Below are 25,528 nucleotides of genomic sequence, written 5' to 3' on the forward strand. Positions count from 1 at the left end.
AAATGTGGGTACATTTGTTTCTATGGTTTGTACCTGTATTAAGTATTGAAAAGGCATAGTATTCATGCCATAATAGCATTCGTGCTAAGAGGTATTTTTTGTATATGCAAAGTAATCAGACTTGTGTGTCTTTGCTCAGCGTACTTGTTCCTTGCTGTGTGGCGAAGCTCAAGAATTCAAGGAAGTGTGTCAACCATGAGGTCACCAAATTAAAGCATATCAGGAAGTGTGTGTAGCTGTATCAGATTTATGCAAATACATAAGTTTATTCCTTCACTTTAATGAAGTATTAATTTTCCAGTTGTAGTAAGTATCAAAATTTTTTTTGAATGGGTTAAAATGCTAGTGTGTAAATGACTCTGAGCTGTTTCCTTCTTCTGCACAGCACAATAGCCTAGAAGATCAAAATTTCTCTTTTGGCCTTAACCTTTACCCCTTTGCTTTGTTCTTTGTTCAGATGATTAGGTGTTTTCCATCTGCACCACTATGGGAGAAGAATCTGTGCTTGTTAATTTGAACTGACTTCCTAAGGAAGTCAGGCTTATCTGATAATGCTTTGCCTGTCCTCTTACCCCCACAGTAACCTTTGAACACCCTGCCCAGGTTCAGTTCACTCAGAACAAGGAGGTGATGTATTAGCATACTGTGTCCTTACAAGCTTGATGAAACTCTTCAGCTGGATGGAGAGACCATACTGGGAGAATAGCTGCAGAGTGAAGTCAACCTTTACTTGAATGCAATCCCTGTCTCTCTGGTGTGCCTTCTCTGATGTCTAATAAGGCTTAGGGGGTAATCTATAACAACATTTGCCTAATATGTAACAACAATAAATTGTGAACAAGCTTGCAGATATCCCAAAACATATTTAGTCTATTTTTGGTAGTATTAGGATCCACTGTGTTTGTCAGAAGTTTGTTTTCCGTTGTTACCATCTGGAGAGCAGTGCTGTGTGGTGAAGGATATGCTTGTATTTAACCACATGCCCAATGGCTAATTGATATGGGGAAGGACTTCCAAACTCAGCAGTTGGACACCCAATTTTCTTTTTAAAGTGTCTTTGTTCTTCTGAAAATCTCACACTCAGAGCATCAAATGCAATGTCTGGCTTGGGGACCACTCTTGCATGGTGTATGCTGGGCAAGGCATGGCAAACGACTTCTGTAGGACTAACAGTTTCTGAATTAGCGTACAGTTTAATTTAAAACAGACATAATTCAGCAGAATGTATATTTAGCTTGAAAAACCAAAAAAAAGTAATCTAACAAGTTCAGTTTTAATTGTGGTAAAATAAATTATCTATTCCTACAGCATCTCTTTACTTTATTCTGTGATTTCCATCCACTGCTCTGCCTGACTAGTCTGTATCTTCAATATCACTGCTCTTCTTTTTTCTCTCCAGCCCAGCAGGGGTATTCTTCACAATTCTCTCTGTAAGCCACCTGGCTTGTTCTTGTTTGGTGTTTTTATTTGGTTGACTAAGTAACCTGAAGGAGTCTTCCGATGTACTTTCCAAATCCTTCTCAAAGTTGTATCCATTGCTATGACTAAACTATTTGACACCTGCTTCTTCTGTATATTTTCCTTTCTTTCTAAAGACAAGTCCTAAGGGTCTCAGTTTCTGTATGTGTATTTCTGTGTTGTGCTGTCCAGTGAGTACTAAATGCTTTCAGAAAATCACCTTTGAATTGTGGTCCTTTTTCATGGATTTCTTAAGCAAATGACTTCAAACATTTCTGATCCAGGTCCTGTATGTAATCTTCATGCATCACCCTTCCCAAGTCAGAAGACCTCTTGCAAAGAGTTTTCTCTTGTCTTCTTGCCAGGTGAGAGTGCTTGTCATGCTAATTGCTACCTGGAGGTATCCACGAGCTCTCCCAGACTGCAGCATGCTTATTTGTATTTCCATAGTGCTTAACAGTCCTGGGATCCGAAGAAAGGAAGAACTGGAAATACTGGAAAGCAGGTGCAGCTGCGTATTGGCCTTAAACTCTGAGCCAGGTGAAATATTGACTCCAACTGGGTTGCATCTCTACTCTTGTTGGTAAAATTTCTTGCCAAAAATTGTCTTTGTAGGTGGTGCTTATGACCAGGAGCATTGCAAATGAATTTGTGTCCGTGTGTTGAGCTTGTGTGTTGCATCTCGACATCTCACTTCAGTTTGCAGAGCAGAAGCAGCCTGGGGTGGCCATGAGGTAACTGCAGTGGCTTTCCAGCATTTCAGAGGTGATGCTGCTGTTTGGTAGCTAGAGAAGACTGGGAGGAGGGAGTTTTTCTCCTCGTGCTTGACAGGGAAAAAAACAGCAAAACAAAGTTTGTCTCAAAGGACTGAAAATGTGCCTATGTGCACTCCTGCACATTTACTGTATAACATCTTAGCACCCTGTCTTTGTTTTCTTTTCCTCTGCTGCAGATCAGGAGGGTGCACTTGGTGCAGATAGGCAACTTGAATTATTTTATCATCTTTTGGAAAGAGAAATAGCAGATTCTTAAATTAATTCCTCAGAACTGGGGAAAGCCAGATTCCCAAATGGGATTCGGCCCTTCCTTTATAAACAAGTTTTAGTGATTCATGTCCTGTGGATCTTTTATAATGTGGAATGCTGCCATGTTATAAAACAGAGAGGGAAAGCCTGCATTTAGATTACTAAAGAGAGATTTTGGTCTCAACTTTGGGAATTTTTTTAAGGAGGTGGAAGAATGTACTCTATTGAAAAACAGCCAAACCCCCTCAAATAAATCCTACTGATTCTACTTCCATTTTTTTTTATTACTCAGCTAGCTTTAAAGTCAAAGACTGAAGGCTGTGGGATCAGCAAAGCTGTTCTAAAGAAAGCCAGTTCATCTTCTGTTTCTGTATTCATTGTCTTTACTGTCAGCTGTATTGGCAATTTGCTTGGTTTCCCAGAAATGTGTACTTCTGGCATGGCTTTTCAGATAGGGGAATTTTTTTGGAAGCTTTCTGTTGGCAATAGTAGGATGGGTAATTTGATATATGCATTTTTATCTAGATATAGGTGTGGTTTTTTTCACTTTGAAGGTTAAATTAGTATCTTTGGGCAGAGACAAGTAAAATGAGCATTCTCCACCTGCTAAGCAGAATAATTTTTCTTCTAGCAATAAGGTTTTAATTTAGGCACGTACTTAGCACCTGCATTTCTGCCTGGCTGTAGCTGGGATGACTGCTCTTCAGTATTGCCAAAAACGCAGCCTGCCATCAGTCCTTACAATTTTTTGGTGGTGCGGTATATAATAATTTTCCTTGAGAGCCTTTAAAGTTCCATTTGGTGGTAAATTATTATGATGATACCTTTAACTGTGAAGAAAAAACAAATTATTTGTAACTTGAGAGAATTTATTGACAACAGATTTTTTTCTGTTAATATGTATGTTTTTACTGGTTTCAGGGTTTCACCTACTACTGTCCACTTACAGTTTCCCTAAACCTTTGGTATAAGCTGACTTTTTAACCATTTCTTTTTAGGTGTGTGCTTGTGGAGCACAAAAATAGTCATAAAAAGTATGGCAACTGATCCTCAATTCATAGTTTTTTTTTTTTTAAAACCAAATCTGGAGGGTTGTGACTGGCAGATCAGACTGCAGGCAGAAAGCAATCCAGAAAGATTTTTTATTTTTTTATCTGTTTTGTTTGGTTGGTTTCAGAGTGGTTTCTAAGCACTTGACAATGAAATACGTTCAGAGACCAGAAAACTCAGAAGTAGAACAGAGCTTTGGAGAACTTCTGTACTTGGAGAATTGAGCTGTTGCAACTGACCAAGAAAATACCTTTTTTTCCTTTAAAGAGAATTGAGCACTTGGTCAGCTGTTCTTTAAAAAAAAGGTACACAGAACAGTTAAGCCAGGAAATACATAATATGAAACACAGTTGTAGGAGAGATACCAGTTATCTTCTGGTTTTCCCTTTGAGAGGTTAAGTCTAAAGAGGCTGGCAATGTCTTTGGCGTGGCACTGTCAAACAGCTGGTGCTGCCCTCATTTTCTCAGCTTGTCACAGAACCTTTAACCTTCTTTACAGCTGACAAGGTTTTGAAGGAAAGCTGTCCTCAGGTATTTTCCCAGGCACACATTATTGACTTGCAGTACTTTTCCTTTCTTATCTATCTGATCACCAGTAGGTGCACTGTATGCATCAGAACATCTTTAAGAGTCATTTAAAAGTCCACAGTTGGTATTGAGGTGTTTTAAATAAGGGCCACCATCCGTTGGCTTCAGTGATTAAGAATCTGAGACTAATTGTTCCTTTTCTAGCTTATCTGCATAAAAAGCAATTTAAAATTACTTCTTTCTGACCACAGGCACAAGAGCAGTTCCTCCGCACAACACAAAGCCCTGAGCAGAAGTCAGGACGTCTCCATGTACTGTAGCTTCCAGCAGTTATTGTGGAATCCTGCTTTTAGCAGCTGCACTTAAATATGGGCAATTATATACTCAAGCCTGACATGCCTTTGCAGTTGATATGGCATGAATCTTCACGTGAATACTTTTTGGATACACACACCATGTTGTTTCTTAGCATAGATTTATGGGAGGCTTTTTGCTTATTTTAAAATTTCAAAAGTGAAAGACTTTTTCAGGTAAGGCCTTTAAGATTAATTTGCTGTGCAAATATACTCATGCTAAGTCAGGAGGTTTGCAGTCCATTTAAGGATGAGATTGGAGCCTGAAGTACTAGATAAATAGCTATGTGGCAGCTTTATACAGTAGTATCTGGGGCTGGATCATACACTGAAACTGAGTCAACAAGGTCTGAATGTTGGGAGAAAAGTAAATACAGCATGGGCAGTGTAAACACATACTATGCGTAGGTTTACCTTAGAAAAGTTCCTTCATTGTGCTTGATAATGCTCGTGCCTCATGGGGAAGAAATATTTCAAAGCTGAGGATACCGAACATTTGGGCCACAGAGAAATATTTGTTCCAGGAATGATCAGAAAACTAGAAACTGAGACTGGGAAATGGTGAGAAAAATTGGAGTTTTTAAGGGATGATCTATCAGAGACCTGGTGTCAGTCATCCCTGGGAGTGCTGGTGGACAAGCACCTGACCATGAGTCAAGAATGTGCCCTTGTGGCCAAGAAGGCCAATGGTGTCCTGGGGTGTGTTAAAAGGAGCGTGGCCAGCAGGCTGAGGGAAGTTATCCTCCCGCTCTACTCTGCCCTAGCGAGGCCACATTTGGAGGACTGTGTCCAGTTCTGGGCCCGCCAGTTTAAGAAGGACAGGGAACTGCTTAAGCAAGTCCAGCAGAGAGCTGCCAAGATGATCAGGGACTGGAGCATCTCCCATATGAAGAAAGGCTGAGAGGCTTGGGTTTGTTCAGCATGGAGAAGAGAAGACTATGGGGGGATTTCATCAATACCTATAAATAGCTGAAGAGGGGGTGTCAGGACGATGGGACTAGGCTCTTTTCATTAGTGCCCAACGACAGGCCAAGGGGCAACGGGCACCAGTTGGAACACAGGAAGTTCCAGCTAAACATGAGAAAAAAACTTCTTTCCTGTGCGAGTGCCAGAGCAGTGGCACAGGCTGCCCAGGGAGGCTGTGGAGTCCCTTCCCTGGAGACATTCAAAATCCACCTGGTCGCTGTCCTGTGCCCCCTGGTCTGGGTGTGCCTGCTCAAGCAGGGGGTTGGACAAGATTATCTCCAGGGGTTCCTTCCAACCCCTGCCATTCTGTGATTCTGTGATCTTGTATGTAAAAGTTTGCTGCAAGGCAGACAATAAACTGTTCTTTGTCTGCTGGAGATAGGACAAAGTTATGTGCTTAATATGGAGCAAGGGATAGTTGTGCTATCACACATATTGGGACCACTAATGATGGTGCCAGTGAAGTGACATGAATAGATTGCCTAAGGAAATAAGATTGCAGATGTTTTTTAAGATGGGTGTCTGTTAAAAATGGTTTAGTTGCAGTTGCTCTTTCTGGGGGGAATGGGCTGACACCCCTTCATCTCATTTTTTTAAATTAAAGATTTACAATGTAAAGACATTTTGCACTTAGTAGCAACTGCTCCTGTTGCGCTCCAGCCAGCCATGGTCAGTGTTTTGCTTTCTTCTGACAATGTTGAGCTCCTTGTCCTAAATAAATACCTCTTTCTCTTATGTTGTTCTATCCATTTTAAGAGTGCATAGTAACCTCCATGCCTTGTTGGAATTAGTCTTGAACTGATGGAAGGCAGCTTTCATCCAAAGAAAGGGACCTCCTTATTTTTAAATTACTTCAATTATTTTGTAACTTTATAATTAAAACAAGCCTATAAATGGGAATCTTTTCTCCTGACTAATGGCATTTAATTATGTGACATCAGCCTTTGAATTGCCAACTTTTCAGCAAGCTGTAAAATGTGTATGAGAAGACAAAAGCCAGGGAGTATACGCTTCTTATGAAAGACTGTGGTTTACAAGACACTCATCGTGCTCTGCATGGAAGTACACAGGTTCCCTTTGGTGCCTGACTCTGAAACAGAAATTAAAACTGTGCTTGAGTTAGGAGAATTTGGTATGACTCAAATTTCTTGTAATTCACTGCTATGATGTCACTCTTTAAAATTCTGCAGTAGGGGGGTACTCAGTAAGCTATGTATTGAAAGTGCGTGCAGAAACCCAGAAGATTTTCTTGAACCACACACACACACGTGTAGTTGCTGAATCTGCCTTGTAAAACTGGCATGACCAAACAGGTTTTGCACAATCCTGTATGTATGTGTTTAGAAAGTGAGAGGCTTGGGATTTAATTAACTTCACAATGCAGTTTTCTCTCCTTCAGGTGGCATCAGTGCTTTCCCTTTTTGTTTTTGTTCTTTCCTTGGCTTCTGCTAGCTGATAGGGCACTGTCAACTTTACATCAAAATTAGCTTGAAATTTTGACTTTGGTCTTTTCTGCAAACCAGAAATGGCTTTTGAAGTACTTACGAACAAGCAGGTATAATTTACATGTACATCGCAAATAGAAGTCAGTCATTTTATTCCTGTAACTGCCAGGTCTGTCTGAGTGGTCGTCACATTTTTGATTAAGTTAGAGGTTTGTGAGCAAAGAATAAACCTGGAGATAACATCCTATATTTTCATTAGTAACATGGACAAATATGATATGAAGACCGTGAGAGACACCAAAATGCAATGGGGGTCTTCTGGCAAAGAGATGATTACATTTTATTTGCTGGCAGGTTCTTAATTCATCTTTGCCTGAACATGGATTTGTCAAATTTCACTCTTGATTTGGCCTTTAACAAGTTACACAGCATGGATGTTACAGTTTAGGAATATATAAAAAGAACTGAATGAGTGTGTGAGTAGTAAAGCTTAAATTAGTATGTTTTTAGCGAGGTCTTCTGGTGGCTTGAGAACATAGTGAAAATAAAATAATTGTTAAGTTTTAAGGGTGTTTTTTCCCTCCAGCTGTAACACTAACCTTTACCATAGCATCTCTCATCTCCTGTGCTGCCTGGGCCTTTCCCCCAGTCTGGTTATTGCAGGTCAAGAGAAAGAGGTGGTCCCTTGGGAACAACTCTGGATTATTTGACGTAGTGCTGATAGGTTTCTCCTCACACAGTGCTGCTTGGTGAGGGACAGAAGAGCATTTTGGGCATTCCCAGCTGTCCCCTGAGGGAGAATTCCTTTTAAAAACAGTAACAAAATATACATGCTTGTATTGCAGGGATGAGGGAGCGCACTCCTGGTGGTGCAGAGGACTTCAGTGAAAAGAAGTCTCTTTAAAAATCACAGAGGCTTTTAGGCAAAAATGAATGTTTTAAGGGTGTCATTCTGACAATGATGTACATCTAGCTTTGGAAGAGACTTCTAGTACAAGGTCAGGAGCCGTTCCACTTGAGTCTTAAAAAGAAGCAGCCTGGACAAAATAAGAGGTTTACAAAACTGCTCTGTAGGAAAGGCTGGGTCAGCGACATTCTTACATGAAAATGTCCCTCCTGCTGTTGGTCAGTGGGAGAAGGCCCCTTGCTACATGGAAGTTATGGTCTGTGGGAGGATGCTCAAGTCTTCAGAGCTCTCAGGTGGCAGGGAGACAATGCACCAGGGATTTGCTGGGCTTTAGGATAACCTCTCCTGCAGTTTTCTTTTTGAGAACAAACACTGATGGTGACCAATGTGTGGGTGGAACTGCCTGTGTTCCCCAGATCCTGCTGAATAGTTGAACTTATCTTTGGAAAACATGCAACCCATTAATCTTCAAAGAACACATTAAACATAATATTCTAGATAATTTTTACCTTAAGATCAATATTTATACTAATAAGTATTGTGCAGTAGAGAAATGGCTCTCACTTTTTTTCCTTTTTTCCCTCCAGAAATTATTACTTAACACTGGATTGAACCAGTGATCCTGGGTGATCAGATCAGGTCTTGGGCATCCCATAGCTTTGAGTAGCAGCAATATGAAAAGTGAGCAGAGGGGAGAGGAAAACAGATGGACTGTCCAGCCTCCTTAAACCCGTATCTAAAGCAGGGGACATTTCCATTCACAGGATACAGGGCCCTTTGTGAATGTGACATTTCATCTAAGTTGAAGAGACCTGTTCTAGGGGAATATCCTGCCATATCTATTCTGTTCTGGCCTCAGGTAGTCCTGAAAGAGGCCTGTGGACAGTTGAGTTTTACCTGTCTGTGATTGTTGAGGTTATCTTTGAAATGTCTCGCTGAAAACATGTTCATCGAGTTGTGAATGGGACAGTGAAAATGTTTGCTTGCCAGAAGGGTAAGGAGTTGCTATGCCTGGGAGCAGCACTGAAGAAGAAAAGTAGATGGAACAAGAACTGGTGTTTGCTGGTATCAGACTGGTATCAGGTCTGGAATTTCAAAACTATTTTTTGTTTTGTTTTTAATTTTAGAACTGACCACCTTGTTGGAAGATGACGTTTATTTCTGCTTGAAGCTGCTGTTCTGAAAACAAACAGTAGAATAATGTGGAAGTATTCAAGCCTCCGCTGCCTTTTAGCACTAGCTATTTTATGTTTAAGAAGCTTAATAAATAGCCAAGAGATAGGTGAGTTTATTGCAATGTAATTCACTAATTACTTTTTCTTTATAGCTTCCGTACTGACACCATTCAATTACATTGCTTTTTTACCATGTGTATGTTCGAAAACTGTCACCTTTGCAGTTCCACACCATCCTAGCGACAGACGTACTACCAGGCCTGATCTCTGCTTTCCAGCAACCAGTGGCATCTTGTAAACCAGTGCAAAATTGGATGTTAAATTCTCCATAATGCAAGTGTGATAGTCTGCATATATAGTTGGTGTAAATGTCCACACTGAGACCTCTTGCTGTGTATGTCAGCTGTCTGCAGCAATTTCACAAATTATCATTAATTACCTTTCTGTCATTAATTGCCCTCCATGTGGGACAATGGAGGAGAGCAAAAACCTCATTAAGTTTATCATCAAAGCTTGTGGTTTTGCCATTGGCCCAAAGCCTACTTATTAGGCTAGGCTAGGAATGGGTATTGTGGAAAGAGACAGCTGCCTGTCTCATTGCATACAAGTATAAATCCAGATTTTAAGTTCTTCTAGAAATCTGGCAGTCTGTGGCTGTCTGTAATCAGGCACACATATCATTCAACAGTTCTAAAATACTGGCCAGGCATGCACACAATAAAAATGTAAAAAGAATGGCTATAGAAGTGAACAAGAGCAGTTGTTTTACAGTTGGTCATTTTTGACCTGCAGTGTGTGACTGTATTTCTTATATGATTTCAGGTTCTCTGGGGCACCCCCAGAATTTGAAATGCATAACACATAATTTACACAAAATGATCTGTACTTGGGATCTCTCTTCTAAAGGAAGACATGGACAAACTGACTTTTGCTACGCTACCAAGTAAGTCTCTTGTATACCTGTTCAAAAACTACCAAATTAGTATAGTTATTCCTTAGTCACTGCCCATGGAATTTGTGATGCTCTTATTTCCCAGCATCTCCCCATCAGTTTTCTTTGGGTGGTTCTCCCTCCAGGCACTGTTAACTCAGGCAATGGTGGGGTTTCTGGCAAAGTCTTGTCTCATGCTAACAATTCTCCTGCCAAAATCTCCTGCTTGCTCTCTTCAAAGGGCTGGAAGATGCTCTCTTTTACTCAGATTCCTCTATGTGTCTGCCTAGCCCTTGCTCAGAGTTTTCATGAGGGACATCTTTATATCAGGTTCAATCCAAAAGGAAATGATAGTTGGAAGAAGTGAATCCTGATGTTATGGGCCAAAGCAGTAGAATATATGACATAAGTGTTGAGATTCACATGTGGAAAAACATAAAAAAATCACTTGGTGGCTGTGTTATAACCTTTATAAATTTTAAGCTGTCTGGGGAACATCACGTTAGAGGAAATATAAAATTATTCCACAATTACAATAGCTTTTCTGAAGTGAATGCATGTTGAAAATTTTGAGAAATGTTAAAAATGTTTTAAAAATTTAAGCCTTCAGTGTGTTTTTCACTAATGAGAGCTACATGTGCAATTCCCCATGCTGTGGGTCTGCCAAATACTTATCATATGCTAGGGATGAGTTAAAATCCTTTTTGCATCTTGATCCTGCCCCCAGTCCAGATATTTGTACTGTCTTTTTTCCTGTAAATTCTGCAGGCAGCCCAGACTTGTCCTTGGGGTCCCAGGGCTTGGCTGCATTTCTTCCACCTACATGTTTGATTTTCTGTGTCTAGTTACTCCTCCTGCATTACCAGCTATTGTTTCTATACAAAAAAGACACACATATGTGACACTGTGGCCAGAGTTCAGGAGTGTAGAGTTCATGAGGTACTGAACTCCCTATAAACAAGAACAGTCATATAGCTGTTGCTCTTTCTCCTTAGCAAAGCAAAACAGGCTTGGGTTCCTGAAGCAGAGAAGCTGAGGGCTGATCTTAGTACAGACCTCACTGAGGGAAGTAGATTTTGTTTTTAACTTGCCCATACAACCTCTAATAATATCTCAGTACAGAGGAGGAATAGCCTTTCTGAGCACTCAAGTCTCAGGTGGCTTTCACTAGCCCAGAGTCTTGCGTGAATCTTAAAAGTTCAACCCAAGCTCTTGACTCTGGCTGATGGGAGCTCCAGGCTTCTGTTCCAGTTCATAAGTGAGTAACGGTCCCTCGGCAGGAAGTCTGGCATTGTTCTCTTTGCTTTCCTTCCTCCCATCATTCCCCCAAGAGGAAGGTCTGGATTTTTCTGAACTTTTTGCCTTTCTAGTTGCATATCAATGATAATGAGCAAAGGGACTTGACCCATCCTCTGTTGTTTCCCGTATGTATCTACGACCTCCAGACAAAAGGCCAGATCATGTGTTGCTGAGCACTGCACAAACATTGTGAGCAGACTGTATCTCCGTCTGAGATCTTAGCACTTCTCTCCCCTGCCCTCTGCTCTTGCCCTACTAGCTGAGCAGCAGAAGGGAGCTAAAAGATTTGTTCTGAGATGGGGACACAGATGGGTGAACCTGCTCTTTGCACCCATGTGCCATCACTTTGAGAAGAAATGGAGGGAGAGGGAGTCAGGGAGCATAGAAGCAGGGGAGGTACTGTTGAGTTTTGGGGGGTTTTATTTTGCTTATTTTGAAGTATTGACTTATGGTGCCTATATATTTCAGAAGTGTGTCATTTGCTTAAAAAGTCAGTTTTTCACTTTGAAGTGTTCTCTTAACAACTAGGTAGCTGCATTATACAACTAGTGCACACGGAATGCCTGTCAATCTGATGTTAACCAAAGCACTTGCAAGTCTTACTCCTTCCCAGACTTGATATGGAGCTCTCTGTTATATTACAGTGAATTTGTAGTTTATTAGTGTCCTAGGAATAGGACTTAACTTGCCTTAGCTTCCTATCAGTTGAAATACCTGCTTAATCCTCTCTGTCTTTTTCAGTGACCTCTCCTCTCCAGTGTGTTTTAAAACTAAGGAGAAAAAGGTTGAGATTCCAGTCCCAGGGAGCTCCACCACAGTGACAATAACCACAAACAGTTCTTCTGGAACTGCTTTTGCTACCAAAGAATTTGAAATTCACAAGAAAGACATCTGTAAGTATCGGGTTTTATGTGTGTACATACAATGATTAATAATGCTCCAGAAAACTGATAGTTTTCTTTGGCAGTGTTCATGTATATACAATGTTGATGTGCTGAGTCCATATGAATCTACCATACATAACAGGTTGTTTTCTCTCTCCCTTCAGGGGAAAGAAAACCCCTTTTACCCATAGATCATAGCACAGAAGTGAAAGGCAGAATGTGAGCAGGAAAATGAAGTACAGCACTGTTACATGTCCCTAATGACTCTTTGATTCCCCCCCCCCCCCCCCCCCCCCGACTATAAATTAGGAAGGATTTGTAAATAAGTTCCTAATCTACATACTGAAGTACCTGCATGCAGCATAAAGTGCATTTGCTCAGATTTGAATTGGGAAAGGGAGAATAAACAGCCTAGTGCCTCTTCTCCCATTTAAATGCTGAACTGCTACAGAATTAAGTAGTTTGTTCACGCAATTTCACAACATTTTTATTATATCGCATCTCACTCTTGACAGGATTATATTTTCTCAATATATGCCTAATTTACCCATTCTGTTCAAATGTATATAAAACTAGGCAAATACATTTATGCGTGTGTGAGAGACTGTATCATACTGGAGTCATAGATAAATGAGGCTTTTTTCCACCTCCTTTCTCTCAAAGGAGAATCACAGAATCACAGGCTGGAAGGGACCTCAGGGATCGTCTAGTCCAACCTTTCTAGGAAGAGCACAGTCTAGACAAGATGGCCCAGCACCCTGTCCAGACGAATCTTGAAGGTGTCCAACGTGGCCGAGTCAACCACTTCCCTGGGGAGATTATTCCAGTGGTGACTGTCCTCACTGTGAAAAATTTTCCTCTCGTGTCCTATTGGAATCTCCCCAAGAGCAACTTGTGTCCATTCCCCCTTGTGACTCCCTCTCCATCTTCTTTGTAGCTACCCCTTAAGTACTGGTACACGGTGATGAGGTCCCCTCTAAGCCTCCTTTTCTCAAGGCTGAACAAACCCAGCTCTCCCAGCCTATCCTCATATGGCAGCTTCCCAGTCCTTTGATCATCTTGGTGGCCCTTCTCTGGACCCCTTCCAGCCTGTCCACATCCTTTTTGTATAGGGGGACCAGAACTGTACACAGTACTCCAGGTGTGGCCTGACAAGCGCTGAGTAGAGTGGGATAATGACTTCTTTCTCTCTGCTGGTGATGCCCTTTTTGATGCAACCCAGCATCCTGTTGGCCGCCTTGGCTGCAGCAGCACACTGTTCGCTCATGTTGAGCTTTCTGTCCACCAGGACAGCAGGATCCCGAACTCCACAATATTATGATCACTGTAGCCAAGGCTATCACTGACCGAGATATTACAAAGCAGGTTTTCTCAGTTTGTGAATAGCAAGTACAACAGTGCCTCATTCCTGGTTGGCACATCTAACATTTGTATCAGGAAGCAGTCCTCTATATATTCCAGGAACTTGGTGGATGATATGCGAGCTGCCGTATTGTTCTTCCAGAAGATGTCTATATAGTTGAAGTCCCCCATCAGGACCAGGTTCTGTTGGCCAGAAGCTTGCTCGAGTGCCCCAAGTATCGCTTCGTCAGCATTGTCATCATGATTAGGAGGTCGGTAGCAGATGCCCACTGTGAGGTCCTGCTTGGAGACGACCCCTTTGACTTTAACCCAGAGGCATTCGATAGAGCAGTTGCAATCACCATAGTTGACTTTGATACATTCAAGGTTTTCCTTAATGTAGAGTGCGACTGCTCCACCTCTTCTACCTTGCCTGTCTTTACGAAAGAGCCTATAACCGTCCATTGCGATCCCCCAGTCATTTGAGGTGTCCCACCATGTTTCAGTTACTCCTATGATGTCTTACCCTTCTGAATGGGCACAGAGCTCCAGGTCTTCCTGTTTGTTACCTAGACTGCGTGCATTCTAGGTAATACACTTGAGGTGATTGCTCTTCTGTTTCACCTCTTGGGAGACAGATAAGGAAGGACAGCTAAGGAGGAAGTTGTAAGCTGAAGATGGCATTGACACCATCTGCCACACTTGCTCATAATTTTGTCTCTAGTTTAGGCTTGCCTGCTTATTTGTTTAGTGCAGTCAAAATCTAAAGTCAGTAGCATTTCTAATGCCTAGCTGAGTTTTCTCTTCAGTTGAGAGCAGTTCAAGAATTTAAGAAAACACAACTCCAGAATATGTGGGCACCATGCTGGGTTCTCCAGCATCTTGCTGAACCCAGGCAGGATAGGTCTGTCAGGTTCACAGAACCTGGAAATCATCTCATAAAACTCCCCTGCTTGAGCAAGCACACCTAGAGCAGGGGACACAGGACCATGCCCAGGCATGTTTTGAATGTCTCCAGGAAAGGGACTCCACAGCCTCCCTGGGCAGCCTGTTCCACTGCTCTGGCACCCTCACAGAGAATTTTTTTCTTGTGTTTAAGTGGAACTTCCTGTGTTCCAACTTGTGCCCGTTGCCCCTTGGCCTGTCATTGGGCACTAATGAAAAGAGTCCAGTCCCATCTTCTTGTCACCCACCCTTCAGATATTTATAGGTTTTGATGAAATCCCCCCATAGTCTTCTCTTCTCCATGCTGAACAAACCCAAGCCTCTCAGCCTTTCTTCATATGGGAGATGCTTCAGTCCCTGATCATCTTGGCAGCTCTCTGCTAGACTTGCTTAAGCAGTTCCCTGTCCTTCTTAAACTGGCGGGCCCAGAACTGGACACAGTCCTCCAAATGTTGCCTCACTAGGGCAGAGTAGAGCGGGAGGATAACTTCCCTCGGCCTGCTGGCCACACTCCTTTTAATGCCGCCTAGTTCATCACAGGTTATCCAAGGTAGCACGTTGACTGCGTTGAACACTTTGCAGGCTCTCAGAGCCTTTGCCAAGACTGAAGTTGGATAAATTACACATTTTAAAAACAGGATTTATCATATACCAGGCCCAGTGAGCAGCCGTAATGCTTGAACAGCCATAACCCTTGCATGCTTCTCAGCCTCTTGCTTCACCACCACTCATTCATAGAAGAGATGCTTCTGTTTAATCTCCTTGTCCTGCCCCATTACTATGTTATGCCTTCAATACCTCTTGTAGCTTAAAGTCACACTGCCCATGATCCTCTTCAGAGCCTCATGTGAGCTTCTTGCACCCTGTGCTTCTGCTCTCCTTTCTCCCTACTCTAGCTTTTGTTGCAAGTCCCCTTTTCCCTGCTGATCTCCAAAACCCAGTTCTTTCTTTGGGGAATTTTCCATCAGCCTCCCTAGATGCGTTCTCATGTACACTTCAAGTCTGTTGCCATGTTTGCTTTATTTCTACAGCATTGAATGAAGGTTGTGAAAGATACAATGTCTTCTCACTATACATTATGAAGAGTCACATTCATGATCAGTTACTCACACATCTGCATGTTGAGATGTTAGAAGAAAATGCTACCTGGTGACTCATTAGCACCTGTGCTTTTCTGGGAACTTTCATGCTCAAGTAATGACAGAGCCCATCTTGTTCTAATTACAGAGGTTGAGTTATATGTTTGTATGGCTACTAGCCAGTTGAGAGCAGAGACCATGGCTGTTAAACACCTGTAGGGCTGGTATTGCTGACTAATGACTTGAATATGGCTTTTTCTCCCTCTCTCTTTTTCAAGCATTTGTTCCTCTCACTCCACGCATTTTTAGTTTAACACCTGACTTTTCAACTTCCACATTAAATCTGAAGTGGAGTGATAATGGATCAGTCTTTCCATATGGATTGGATGCCTTATGGCAGATTCAGATACTCCGTAAAGAAGCAATGGAAAAAGTCACACAGGTAAGTCCTTTACTTCCTTTATGAAAAACATAGGTACAGTTTTTGCTGTCGGTAATGTTCTGGGAGGTCATCTGAAGAACGCTGAGGATACTGACAGTTGCAGAGCTTTGCAGAATCTGAGTGTAGTCATGCTTCTGGTAGGTAACTTCTTGTTAAGTTTCGAAGTTATGAGACACTGACTACTATACTGTCAGTACTTACAGTCACAGCTTTTTTTTTTATTCTAATACAATTTTTTTGATTAGAACTTATGAATTTGGCAAATATTTTACACCCTTTTCTCTGCTTTACTTCTCCAACAGTGTCTCAAGTCTTGGTGGTCTTTGAATGTTCAGTTTGCCTTTTTTTTTCCAACCACAGTTATTCCAGGCCAATTTATAGCTCTGTTCTGTAAGTTTTAGGAATGGAGAAAAGATACAATGTGCAGCCTGGGAATAGTATTAGAAGAGTTTCATTTTGGAAAAGTTGGAACCTTTCCCTGCCTGGGAGAAGCCCAGGATATTGGGATGCAATATATACCTTTTGAAATGCTTGGCAAGCTTCCTGCTGTCTCTCAAATGTCTGCCCTCTGATATTTCTGGCTGGCAGTCTACCTGGCTGGTGGGCTGTTTAGCATCTTAGGCTTTTGTCCAAGTATATTCACAAGACAACTGAAAGTTAGATGGCGCACTCAAACCATTTTGTGATTTACTTCACTTCATTTGCCATTCTGTTGACACCTTGGAGATTATAGGTCATTGCTAGAAGGTGTTCATAAACTCTCTCTTGGTTGTTTTTTGTGGGGGAAAACTTTGTAGGTAACTTACTATTCAAAACTGACTCATGAAGACATCATTCTTTCTTGGAACTGGACATCAGATATGCCTTTGGAGTGTACATCGCATTATGTGAAGATTCGCTGTTATATTAATGTAACACAGTTTGCTGGCCCCAAGGATTGGAGTGACTGGAGCCCAGTACAAGTCATCCCTGGTAGGTTTGTTGTATCGTCACTGCGTGGACTTTGGTTGTTTTCTGAAAAACAAGCCAGAATCAGAGGAAAAGCCTTAGGCAGTGATGGGCTGTTGCTTTTAGGGGTGTTCTGGTGAGAGAAATAATGCTTCCATTAGTTAATGAAACCTGGTAAACATTGATTTTGTATGCATTTAGAGGGCTTCTGGGTCATTTCAGCTGATTGGCACCATGTTTACAGTAAATTCTACATGTAAGGTTTTTTGTGTTTTTGTTTTCTGTTCTTCCTTCTCTGCCAGGAAAAGATAGCGAGCCAAACGGGCGTGGAGTGTTTCCTCAGGACACCGTGGTGGCAGTAGGTTCAGATGTGACAATTTGTTGTGTCCATGAAGAAGGACGGCAGATACAACGGATGACTTATGGACCAGAAATATACCCAATGATACATCTGAGCCGTCGGAGCAGTGCAATCAGAGTGCTAAATGCCAGTGCTTCAGTTACCAGTGGAACAAATGCAGTGTGCATACTGTCCGAAGATGATATGGAGGGAACTGTCTTGTTTGTAGGATGTATGTATCATTATGTTTACTGACTTTAGGAAAATCAAAATAATTTTGAGACCCTTAGAGTTCTGCTAGGAAACAAATACTATTGTGGCTTTTTTAACCTGGCCTTTGGTTTCTGAGGATGAACTGGGATTGTATGTGTTTGATTTCACTGTGGAAACTCCAGCCCGTGGAGAAGACACCAAGACTGGGAGGATGAGGAGGTACTCATGTAAACCATCTCTTAGAACCTGGCCCAGTGCTTCTCTCCTTGATCTCTTTTTTAAGGCTTTTCTTCATGATCTGGAATACTTAGTAGTTTATTACCATATGAAGATTCTTCCTCAGTCTCTATCACTTTAGGCTTACATCTGTTCTAGTTTGGTCTTTGACAAGGCAAAGATAAGGAAGAATTTTAAGTGAAAACATTCATTTACCAACCAGTCAAATGAAGGCAATAAAACAGACTTTGCAACAACAACAGGTGCTCATCCAGGGCAGTAGCTCCCTGGAGCTAATTACAGCAAAGGAACCCACCTGACAGTTCCTCTTTCCTGGAAAATCTCTTAAACATTCTCTTAGTATTCTCTTTAAAGATACCAAATGACTATGTATCTTCCCTTTGTAACCATGCCAGCCTCAGGAATCTCTTCCAGATACAGATACCTCTTAAACTACTGAAAGTATCAGGTTCTTCTTTCCCATTACTGGTCACTTCAGAGCTTTCTGTGTCTTCCTTACAGGTGTTTTGAGAGTTATCATCTTCCAATAGCTGCCCATTAGAGTCCTGTTTCCCATTACAAATGCCTGCCTTTGAACTTAGGGTCCTTGGGGTTGAGGGTAAGGAGAGGAGAGACTGGGCTTATTTTGAAAGCGTGTTCCCAGCTCCAGCCTGTGCCTCCTGTCATTGACTTTGTGTGCTAAGTATCTGACAGCAAATGGAAAACGGAATTCAACTTCTTATGACTTCTCAGTGAGATGCCATTTTTACATTATTTGTGTAGTATTTGCTTTTGTGGGAGAATCTTCCAGGTAAATAAGTCAGTTATTCATGAACAAAGGCTGTGATAATCCCATAGGTTTTTCCCATACAGTGGATTTTGAAGGGCTGGGATATGGTGAAGTCTTTTTCATGCCAGTGTTTCTTCTGTGGTACCTACTTAGTGGGAGTGGAGAGGACTTGTCATGATGCTCTTGCTGATGAGAGACATTTGGGGAAGAAAACATAGAGGAAGTAAATGTGCATGCAAACCACCTGGGTTAATCCTAGGCCTAGCAAAGTAAGTGTTCTTTTTGTCCCTCTGCTCACAGTCTGAAATAAGCCTGCCACTGTTGCCTCTTGTGTTGGTGCCCCTTCTCTAGGGCAGCTACATGGATATTATTGTGCTATCTTCTGGAGGAAAGTGTACGAGACTTGAAATAAGTGCTCTGCTTAGTCTCACGTTAGCATGGTTTCCCTTTCTTTTGGCGGCACTGCCTATCTTCTCCAGGAAGGCGCTCAACAATATTCTAGTATGGGAGCAAGGAGCAAGCTTTGAAAGAAAAAGATGGGCACTGCCAAAGCAAAGGTGAAGAGGACGAGCCATTCAGGGCTTGCTTGAACTTTAAAATTCAGTTTGGAATTCATGTTAAAATTCATGTCTCCTTGACATGACTTGCTTGAGGAATTCAAAGCAGCAGTGGGGCTGGCATGTAAGAAAATATGACACACCGCCGACACCTTTCCTGCATTGCTCAGTGGCTAAACTGATGCTCAGAATTTTGGAAGAGTCTTGGCAGAGCTTCAGTGAAACATTTCCAGGTCAGAGCCTGGAGCTTGTGAATGTATTTGCATGTGATTTACCAGATTACCCACCCACTTAGAAGCCTAGAGTCAAGTGTTAGTCAGATGGGGCTGATAATAATTATCCATCTGTTTTATTGTTGGTTTTTTTTAAAACATATTATTTGTATGGTTCGAGTGTAACTGTTACCATATTTTTAAGGCATGCAATCTAGACCCAGCAAAAAGGAATCATAATGCTTTCAGGAAGCTAGCAGCCCAACTGTCACACTAGGATGGCAAAACATTGGCTGACTGTTTTGGTTTCCTTTCATACTACAGATGCCCCTGATATCCCCCAAAACCTCAGTTGTGAAACATCCAACTTCCTGATAATAAAATGCACCTGGAAGCCAGGCAGACCCAGTGGACTATATGGAAAACGAAGAACAAAGTACAGTTTATTTGAAAGGTAAAACAATTCACCACTAAAAGGAGCAAAAGGGTAGAACTGGAATATATACTTTGGTGCCTGAGACTTACTGCACCATGACTATTTAAATGAGATAGTCTTCATTGTTTAGAGCCTAAAATACTTTTCAAGGGTTTGTGAAAGCTGAAACTAAACTAAACTGGGAGAACCCTTGTCTAACTCTGCAAAATTCCAGTGGTAATTAAGGATGGCTTTTCCTAACGATTTATGCCATTATGAACTCATGAGAAAATAAAGGGCTTAGTGTGTCAGGATGCTGCCAACATGTAGACAAGACCAATATGAAAATGCCGGGGGATAGTAGGAGTCATTCACTAATTTAAAAAAATTTTTTTATATGCAACCTGTGTCAGATCATCTGTCAGACATTCACTGAGCTTCTGCTATGCAGGATGACAGAAACTCACTGAGGAACAATTCTAAGACAGGCTGTGGGTCATTTCCCAAATGCTACTAGGGAAAATAGCAATAAGACTACACCTATTCTCCTCCCAGCATTAAGAACTAGATAGTGTAGAGCAGGCAAAGTGCATGTTACCTGGAAAACATTGAAAGGGACCAATAACACTTGTATCATCCACAGAAAGAAGTGAACACTGGTGTCCCACTAGTTTGTCTTACATCATAGGCCATGTAAAGCCTTAAAAGTAAAGAATCATTGTTTTGGAATAGTACTTGCAAATAGGATTCCTTGGTGGTTGTGATTAGAAGTCAGTGAGGAGTTAACAAAATTCCCGTGGCAAGGAGGCTCCCCTGTAATGCCAAAGGAGCAGTCAGGGAAAGGAGCCAGGAGAGGCCTGAGTCACAAAAACTCATGGGAAATGGAGTCTTATGGTGGCTTTGATGCAAGTCAGAGGCAATGAGGATTGAGTTACAGTCACAGATGATGTCCAGAATGCTAGTGCTAAAAAAATGATTGGGTAGGATGCAAAGAGGTGGACAAAGCAGAGCTCCAGTCACTGGCTGCCCATATTCAGCTCATAAACAAGGATGTAGTTCAGACTTGTTTCACTCAGCCCAAACGCTGTGAGGAGATTATGTGGTGCATTTCAGGGTAAATAGTCTCATCCTTGTTCTCAGCCCACACTGAGGTATTGAAATAGAGAGTATGGTGTGGAGAAAGCTCAGAGCTCAGCTACAACACAATAAAAATGCCCAGAGGAAGAATTAAACTTGTGCTACTGAATGAGAGGTTCAGACAGATTGTAATTAAAGCAACTTCTATATACATACATACAGATATACACTTCAGATTTTACCTATGATGTAACTCTTGGCTGTTACCAGACTGCCTTTCCTGCTTTTGATTTAAAAATTATGTTTCCCAGGTAACAAACCTTGGTTTAGATTTGGCAGGGCTGATGGAAAGAGGTAATGTGTGTCGCATCTCCCTAGTTCAGAAAGCAATTAAGAACATTATTTAAATGCAAACATACACTGATCTGAACAAAGGTACTTTAAATCAGAATCTTGGTTGTGACTTGTGAGGTGGTTTTACAGGACCTACCTGTTTTCCAGGCTTTTGAGAAGTGAGAGGATGGAAATGTTATGCTAGTGGAAGAGGAGAGTTTCACGTGAGAACAGGGCAAGTCATGACTGATGCCACTTTAACCTGCATTGTGGTGTTAGATATGCCTCTGCAATCAAATCATTCTGTAAGCCATGTGTCAGTGAACCCATCGTTCTTTACTGTGTTTTCAGTCTAGACTTCTGACTGTTGCTAGAAATGATCTTATTCAAAAATTAAGTTGTTCCCCCCTGTTTTTTAACTTTGTAGAATATCTGGGAAAAATGTTTCATGTGAAGTCAATGAAATGAACAGTGAACGTGTCTGTGGCTTCCCAGTAGTGGCTGATCAAAAAACCTATGACTTCATATTAGGCGTCTCCAATCCTATTGGGCAAACAGAGTCATCGCTTTTGGTTGATTTAACTGAAAGAGGTAAGACTTAAGAACTGCAAAGGCAAAAATATAAGTTTTCTGCATGCTAACGATTTGTTTGTTGGGTTTGAAGAACTCTGACATGGTATACTTGTCATTATTTTGCTTTATTGTCACCAGTATTTTGCCATGTTTGATAATTTGAACTTGAAAAGAAAATAGTTTAGGGTATGTCCTGAGGCAATAATTAGGTGTACAGAGAGATGCCAGTTCTCAACAGCAGTGCTACCAGATTGGATACACTGCTGTATGGATAAATGCTGCTAGTGATCTAATAATTAGCCAGCCGCTGTTCATGTATTATTTAGTATTTCATTACACATCAGTAATTAAAATGTAGGTGTAACTTTATGAACTGTGAAGTGCCTGCTTATAGGGCAAAATATTGTGTGGGTTTACAATATCAGGATTTGGAGCATTAAAAATGTAGCACTGAAAGGTAAAAGGTAATAGCAGGAGTATTACTGCTATTAGTAGTAAACATGAACTGCTGTCGTAGTTTGTAGAAAGAAATTACTCTTTCACTGCACCTTCGGTTTAAGCAAGGAAGGTGAGAAGATGACCACCTTTCTAGTACTGTCTTGCACATCCTTTTCCATCTGCCTCCACAACCATAGTTGAGGATTCGGGGGTTTCTAATGGTTACAGAATTCTTCCATTCTCTCTGAAAAACTGAATTTGAAATTGAAGATGGTGCAGGAGGTTTTGTCCATTTCCCAGTTCAACTAGCCTGAGATTGGAATTGTCAGAGTACTAAATTGGCAGGTCCTAGAAAAGCATGATTTGTTTTTGCTAATTATAAACTGGGCCGTTTTGCACCCAGTCAATAGGACTACTATTTCCTATTCGTTTCCTTTCCTTTCTTTCCCTCACTGTCCAGTTAATTCCCAATATAGAGTACATATTTCCTTAAGGGTTACTGGACCAATTCCACAGTAAAGATTTTTTTTTCTCTGACAGCTATGAATAGTAGTACAGAATATTATTGAAAAATTCCATGAAGGGAGTTTTGGGGAGGGAGAGGTCATTCAGGAGTCCTGTCCTCTCCTAGTCTGCAGATGTTATGTTACAGAATTCCCAGAAGATGCACAAAGTTGAGTGAGTTTTATCTGTCACTCTGGTCCTCTGAAATAGCTCATGTTTCGCTTTTTTATAAAGTCAGTAGGAGGGGAAATGTTTTTCTGTATCTCCAACTCCTTACCACACATGCTAGTATGCTCAGCCTTAAGTAAATCTGTTCTGATGTTTGATAGCTGAGAAAAGCATCAGGAAAAACACTGCTTGCAGGTGCCTTCCCAGCACCATCTTAGTTGCTGATTGGATCACTTATATATGCTTCTGATGCTCTTTGATCTTTTAAAATCAAATTTTTTTGAACTAAAGTGAATGTTTTTTTTCTTAGAACTGAGGGGTTTCTCTTTATTTTTTAAGTTCATCCAAAAACTCCAGAAAAGCTAACTGTTTTTGGGAACAGCTCCACAAGTGTCCGTCTGCATTGGTTTATAAATGGCAGCTTTGCTGAGATCAGGCTTCTGTGTCAGATTGAAATTAGCAGTGGTCACTCTGAGCGAAAACTGGTAAGTGTTGCTTTTAATGGCTGTTTTTTTCTCAGATGTTGATCATCTTCTCTGAACTAATTACATTTCAAACTCTTTTCTCACTAAGAGCTTCATTCTGATCATCTTACTAAATGATTAATGTGGTGATGACTAGAAGTTCACCTACTAACATCAGAAAAAGTTCTGCTCGTCTCCACTGTTGCCTGCTTGCTCTTCTTTGGTTGGTTTTAAAGAACTTAGAGGAAAGTCAAATTACCCATCATGTTATTTGGCACTTGGAGAGAGTGAATAGTGCTTTATGCTAACCCTTTAGGTAACAGTCCTTGTGCTTTGTCCTTCATCGTGCAAACTGTATTAACACATGCTTGTTCCAGGATGTGCTGCTGCCCTGCAGACTTCCACAGTGGTTTTTCCAGATTGCCTCTTGCAGTATGTATTTTAATTTCTTTTTTTTTTTTCCCCCCTCAAAGAGCAGTTCATTGGCTTGCTGTCAGCAATTGACATGCATGGGGCTGTAATACAGAGCCGCTAAACCTGCTCGTATGTCAGTGGTGTAGGGACAGGATAGGGAAGGATTCTCCCACTGGGTGTATCAGTAGGTAATCCTCAGTGAAGAGCTCTGCAGTGGGAGAGAAGGTAGTATTTCTGGGTGGGGTTCAGATTTTCCAGCACTCAGGCTTCCATCTGCTGCCTGGCTTTGGTGCTCTGTGTCATCGGAGCTGCATATTTACTCTGCTGACTGTCAGAGGAGCTTAGGGTACTAATTTAGACACCAGCATCAGATACTGAGTGTAGGTGGTGGGAATATGTCTTCTTCTTCCATATTGCCTAACTTAATATGGGGTGATATATGTCACTGGGGAAACCTAATGGCCGCACTGCATGTCAGTTGGCCTGAGGTTTACCCCCAAATTCTGTGTTTATGCATTCACATGGAGTATCTCTGACCAGACTGGGTAGGCACATACTGAATTTCCAGGTCTTGGTGTACAGAGCCTGAATTTGTAATCTGAGCACATTAACTTCCGAGTCTGCTTTTTACAATGCTTGTTTGATTTTCAGCAGCAGTATTCCATTACCCACTGCATTTAGTTGCCTGGTGGGCACACCTATTGTGCACAGCCTTGAAAAAGTCACTCAAGCCGCAGAATTGGTGCAGCTAAGCCTGAAGACAATCATTATATACATTGCCTCTAAAATAATACAGTAGTAGTTAATGCATGCTCTGTAAGAGTATTTTTAAAATACTTTGAAAGCACTTAATGAGCATGGAAGCCTTAAGCTTTTATATTTTCCCTGTGATGACATGTGTTAAGTAGTACCCAGAGATTAGGTACTGCAAAGAAAATCATAGATGTCTTTGGAATTAACAGCAGAAGGAACTGGCTTTTAGATGTATGTAACAGTTCTGACAGACGAGCTGTGATGAATTTGGGTGTGTAGTCTGAGATACCATCACCCACAGCTGCCTGCATTTCTCTGCTCCCAACACTTACTGCTTCTGGAGCAGTCAGCAGGGGAAACAAACACCCAAGTGTTGCCCACCCCCAGCTCAGTTAGCTTAAACTGTTTAAAAAGTACGTTTGCACAGTTCTGCCTAGCCACAGTTAAGCTGCTTGAAGCCTGGGGCACAGGCTTGCTTGTGAACTCTCCTACCGGCTTAGTAATCTGGGGCAGTGGGAGATGGCAGGGTCTTGCACTGTTACAGCAGTTTGATTCACTGCACCTGCAGCTACAGATATTTTGAAACACAGCTAACAGCTTGGTAGAAGCTTTTACAGCCTTTTTATTTTGCCTCTGGTTGCTTAATAAAAAACCTCCACGAGTTCCTTGTAATAAACAAAAGTAGCTGTGAAATTGTTATGGGGTTTTACATGGCATTTTGAGGATGTTTTCAGAAGCTTTTCCATCCTTACGAGAGAGTGTTGTCTTTTTTTATGTTTTTCAAGTTGTTATTTGGCTTTAGAAATACTCAATTAGTTGCAGCTTAAAGTCACTTGGAGTCCAGTTTTTGGCAGCTGTGATGCATATGTGTTATAATTAGATTCAGTAAAAAATATTCCCAGGCTTAGAGTTCATTTAAGTAGTCATGAAAATTAAATACTCCCTAGACTCACACCATTTTAAGAATAACAGGAATGACTAGTCCTTCCATAAGAGCTGTGAACAGACTTGGTAAGACTTGGGTACTATCTTTTGAAGGAAAAAGGACTGCCTAGGAAGAGGACTGCACGATAAGCATCTTTCTCAGACAGTCTTTAGCATGCTTCTAGCCGTGTGTCTTAGAAAAAAGGCCTTTGTCGACCCAGTTTCACGTCCACATGCGCAGTGGAAGTGCAGGTTCTAAACACCAGAGGTGAAATCCTGGCCTGCCTCATGGGAGCAGAAGTTCTGCTGCATACAGGAGAGGGGGACTGGATGGGATAGATGGGAAGCAGCAGCCTGCTAC

The 25,528-nt window shown here is 41.5% G+C and overlaps 1 protein-coding gene across 5 annotated transcripts in view; it reads left to right on the forward strand.

Moving 5' to 3' along the window:
- The window catches only part of LIFR (LIF receptor subunit alpha), a 52,186-nt gene that overhangs the window by 13,372 nt on the left and 13,286 nt on the right, over positions 1-25,528 (forward strand). For 3 of the 5 annotated variants that reach the window (XM_075079879.1, XM_075079881.1, XM_075079880.1), the window contains 9 exons: positions 8,860-9,014; positions 9,730-9,850; positions 11,879-12,030; positions 15,665-15,828; positions 16,626-16,800; positions 17,079-17,348; positions 19,429-19,558; positions 21,357-21,520; positions 22,952-23,097. In XM_075079879.1, coding sequence (XP_074935980.1) covers positions 8,933-9,014; positions 9,730-9,850; positions 11,879-12,030; positions 15,665-15,828; positions 16,626-16,800; positions 17,079-17,348; positions 19,429-19,558; positions 21,357-21,520; positions 22,952-23,097 — 1,404 coding nt within the window. In that variant the 5' untranslated portion in view covers positions 8,860-8,932. Of the gene's footprint in view, positions 1-1,742; positions 1,824-1,908; positions 1,999-2,022; positions 2,042-8,859; positions 9,015-9,729; positions 9,851-11,878; positions 12,031-15,664; positions 15,829-16,625; positions 16,801-17,078; positions 17,349-19,428; positions 19,559-21,356; positions 21,521-22,951; positions 23,098-25,528 lie in introns of those variants that run through there. The other 2 variants (XM_075079878.1, XM_075079882.1) reach the window with 2 other exon arrangements.

This window comes from Phalacrocorax aristotelis, chromosome Z (genome assembly GCF_949628215.1).
Source record: "Phalacrocorax aristotelis chromosome Z, bGulAri2.1, whole genome shotgun sequence".
NCBI lineage: Eukaryota > Metazoa > Chordata > Aves > Suliformes > Phalacrocoracidae > Phalacrocorax > Phalacrocorax aristotelis.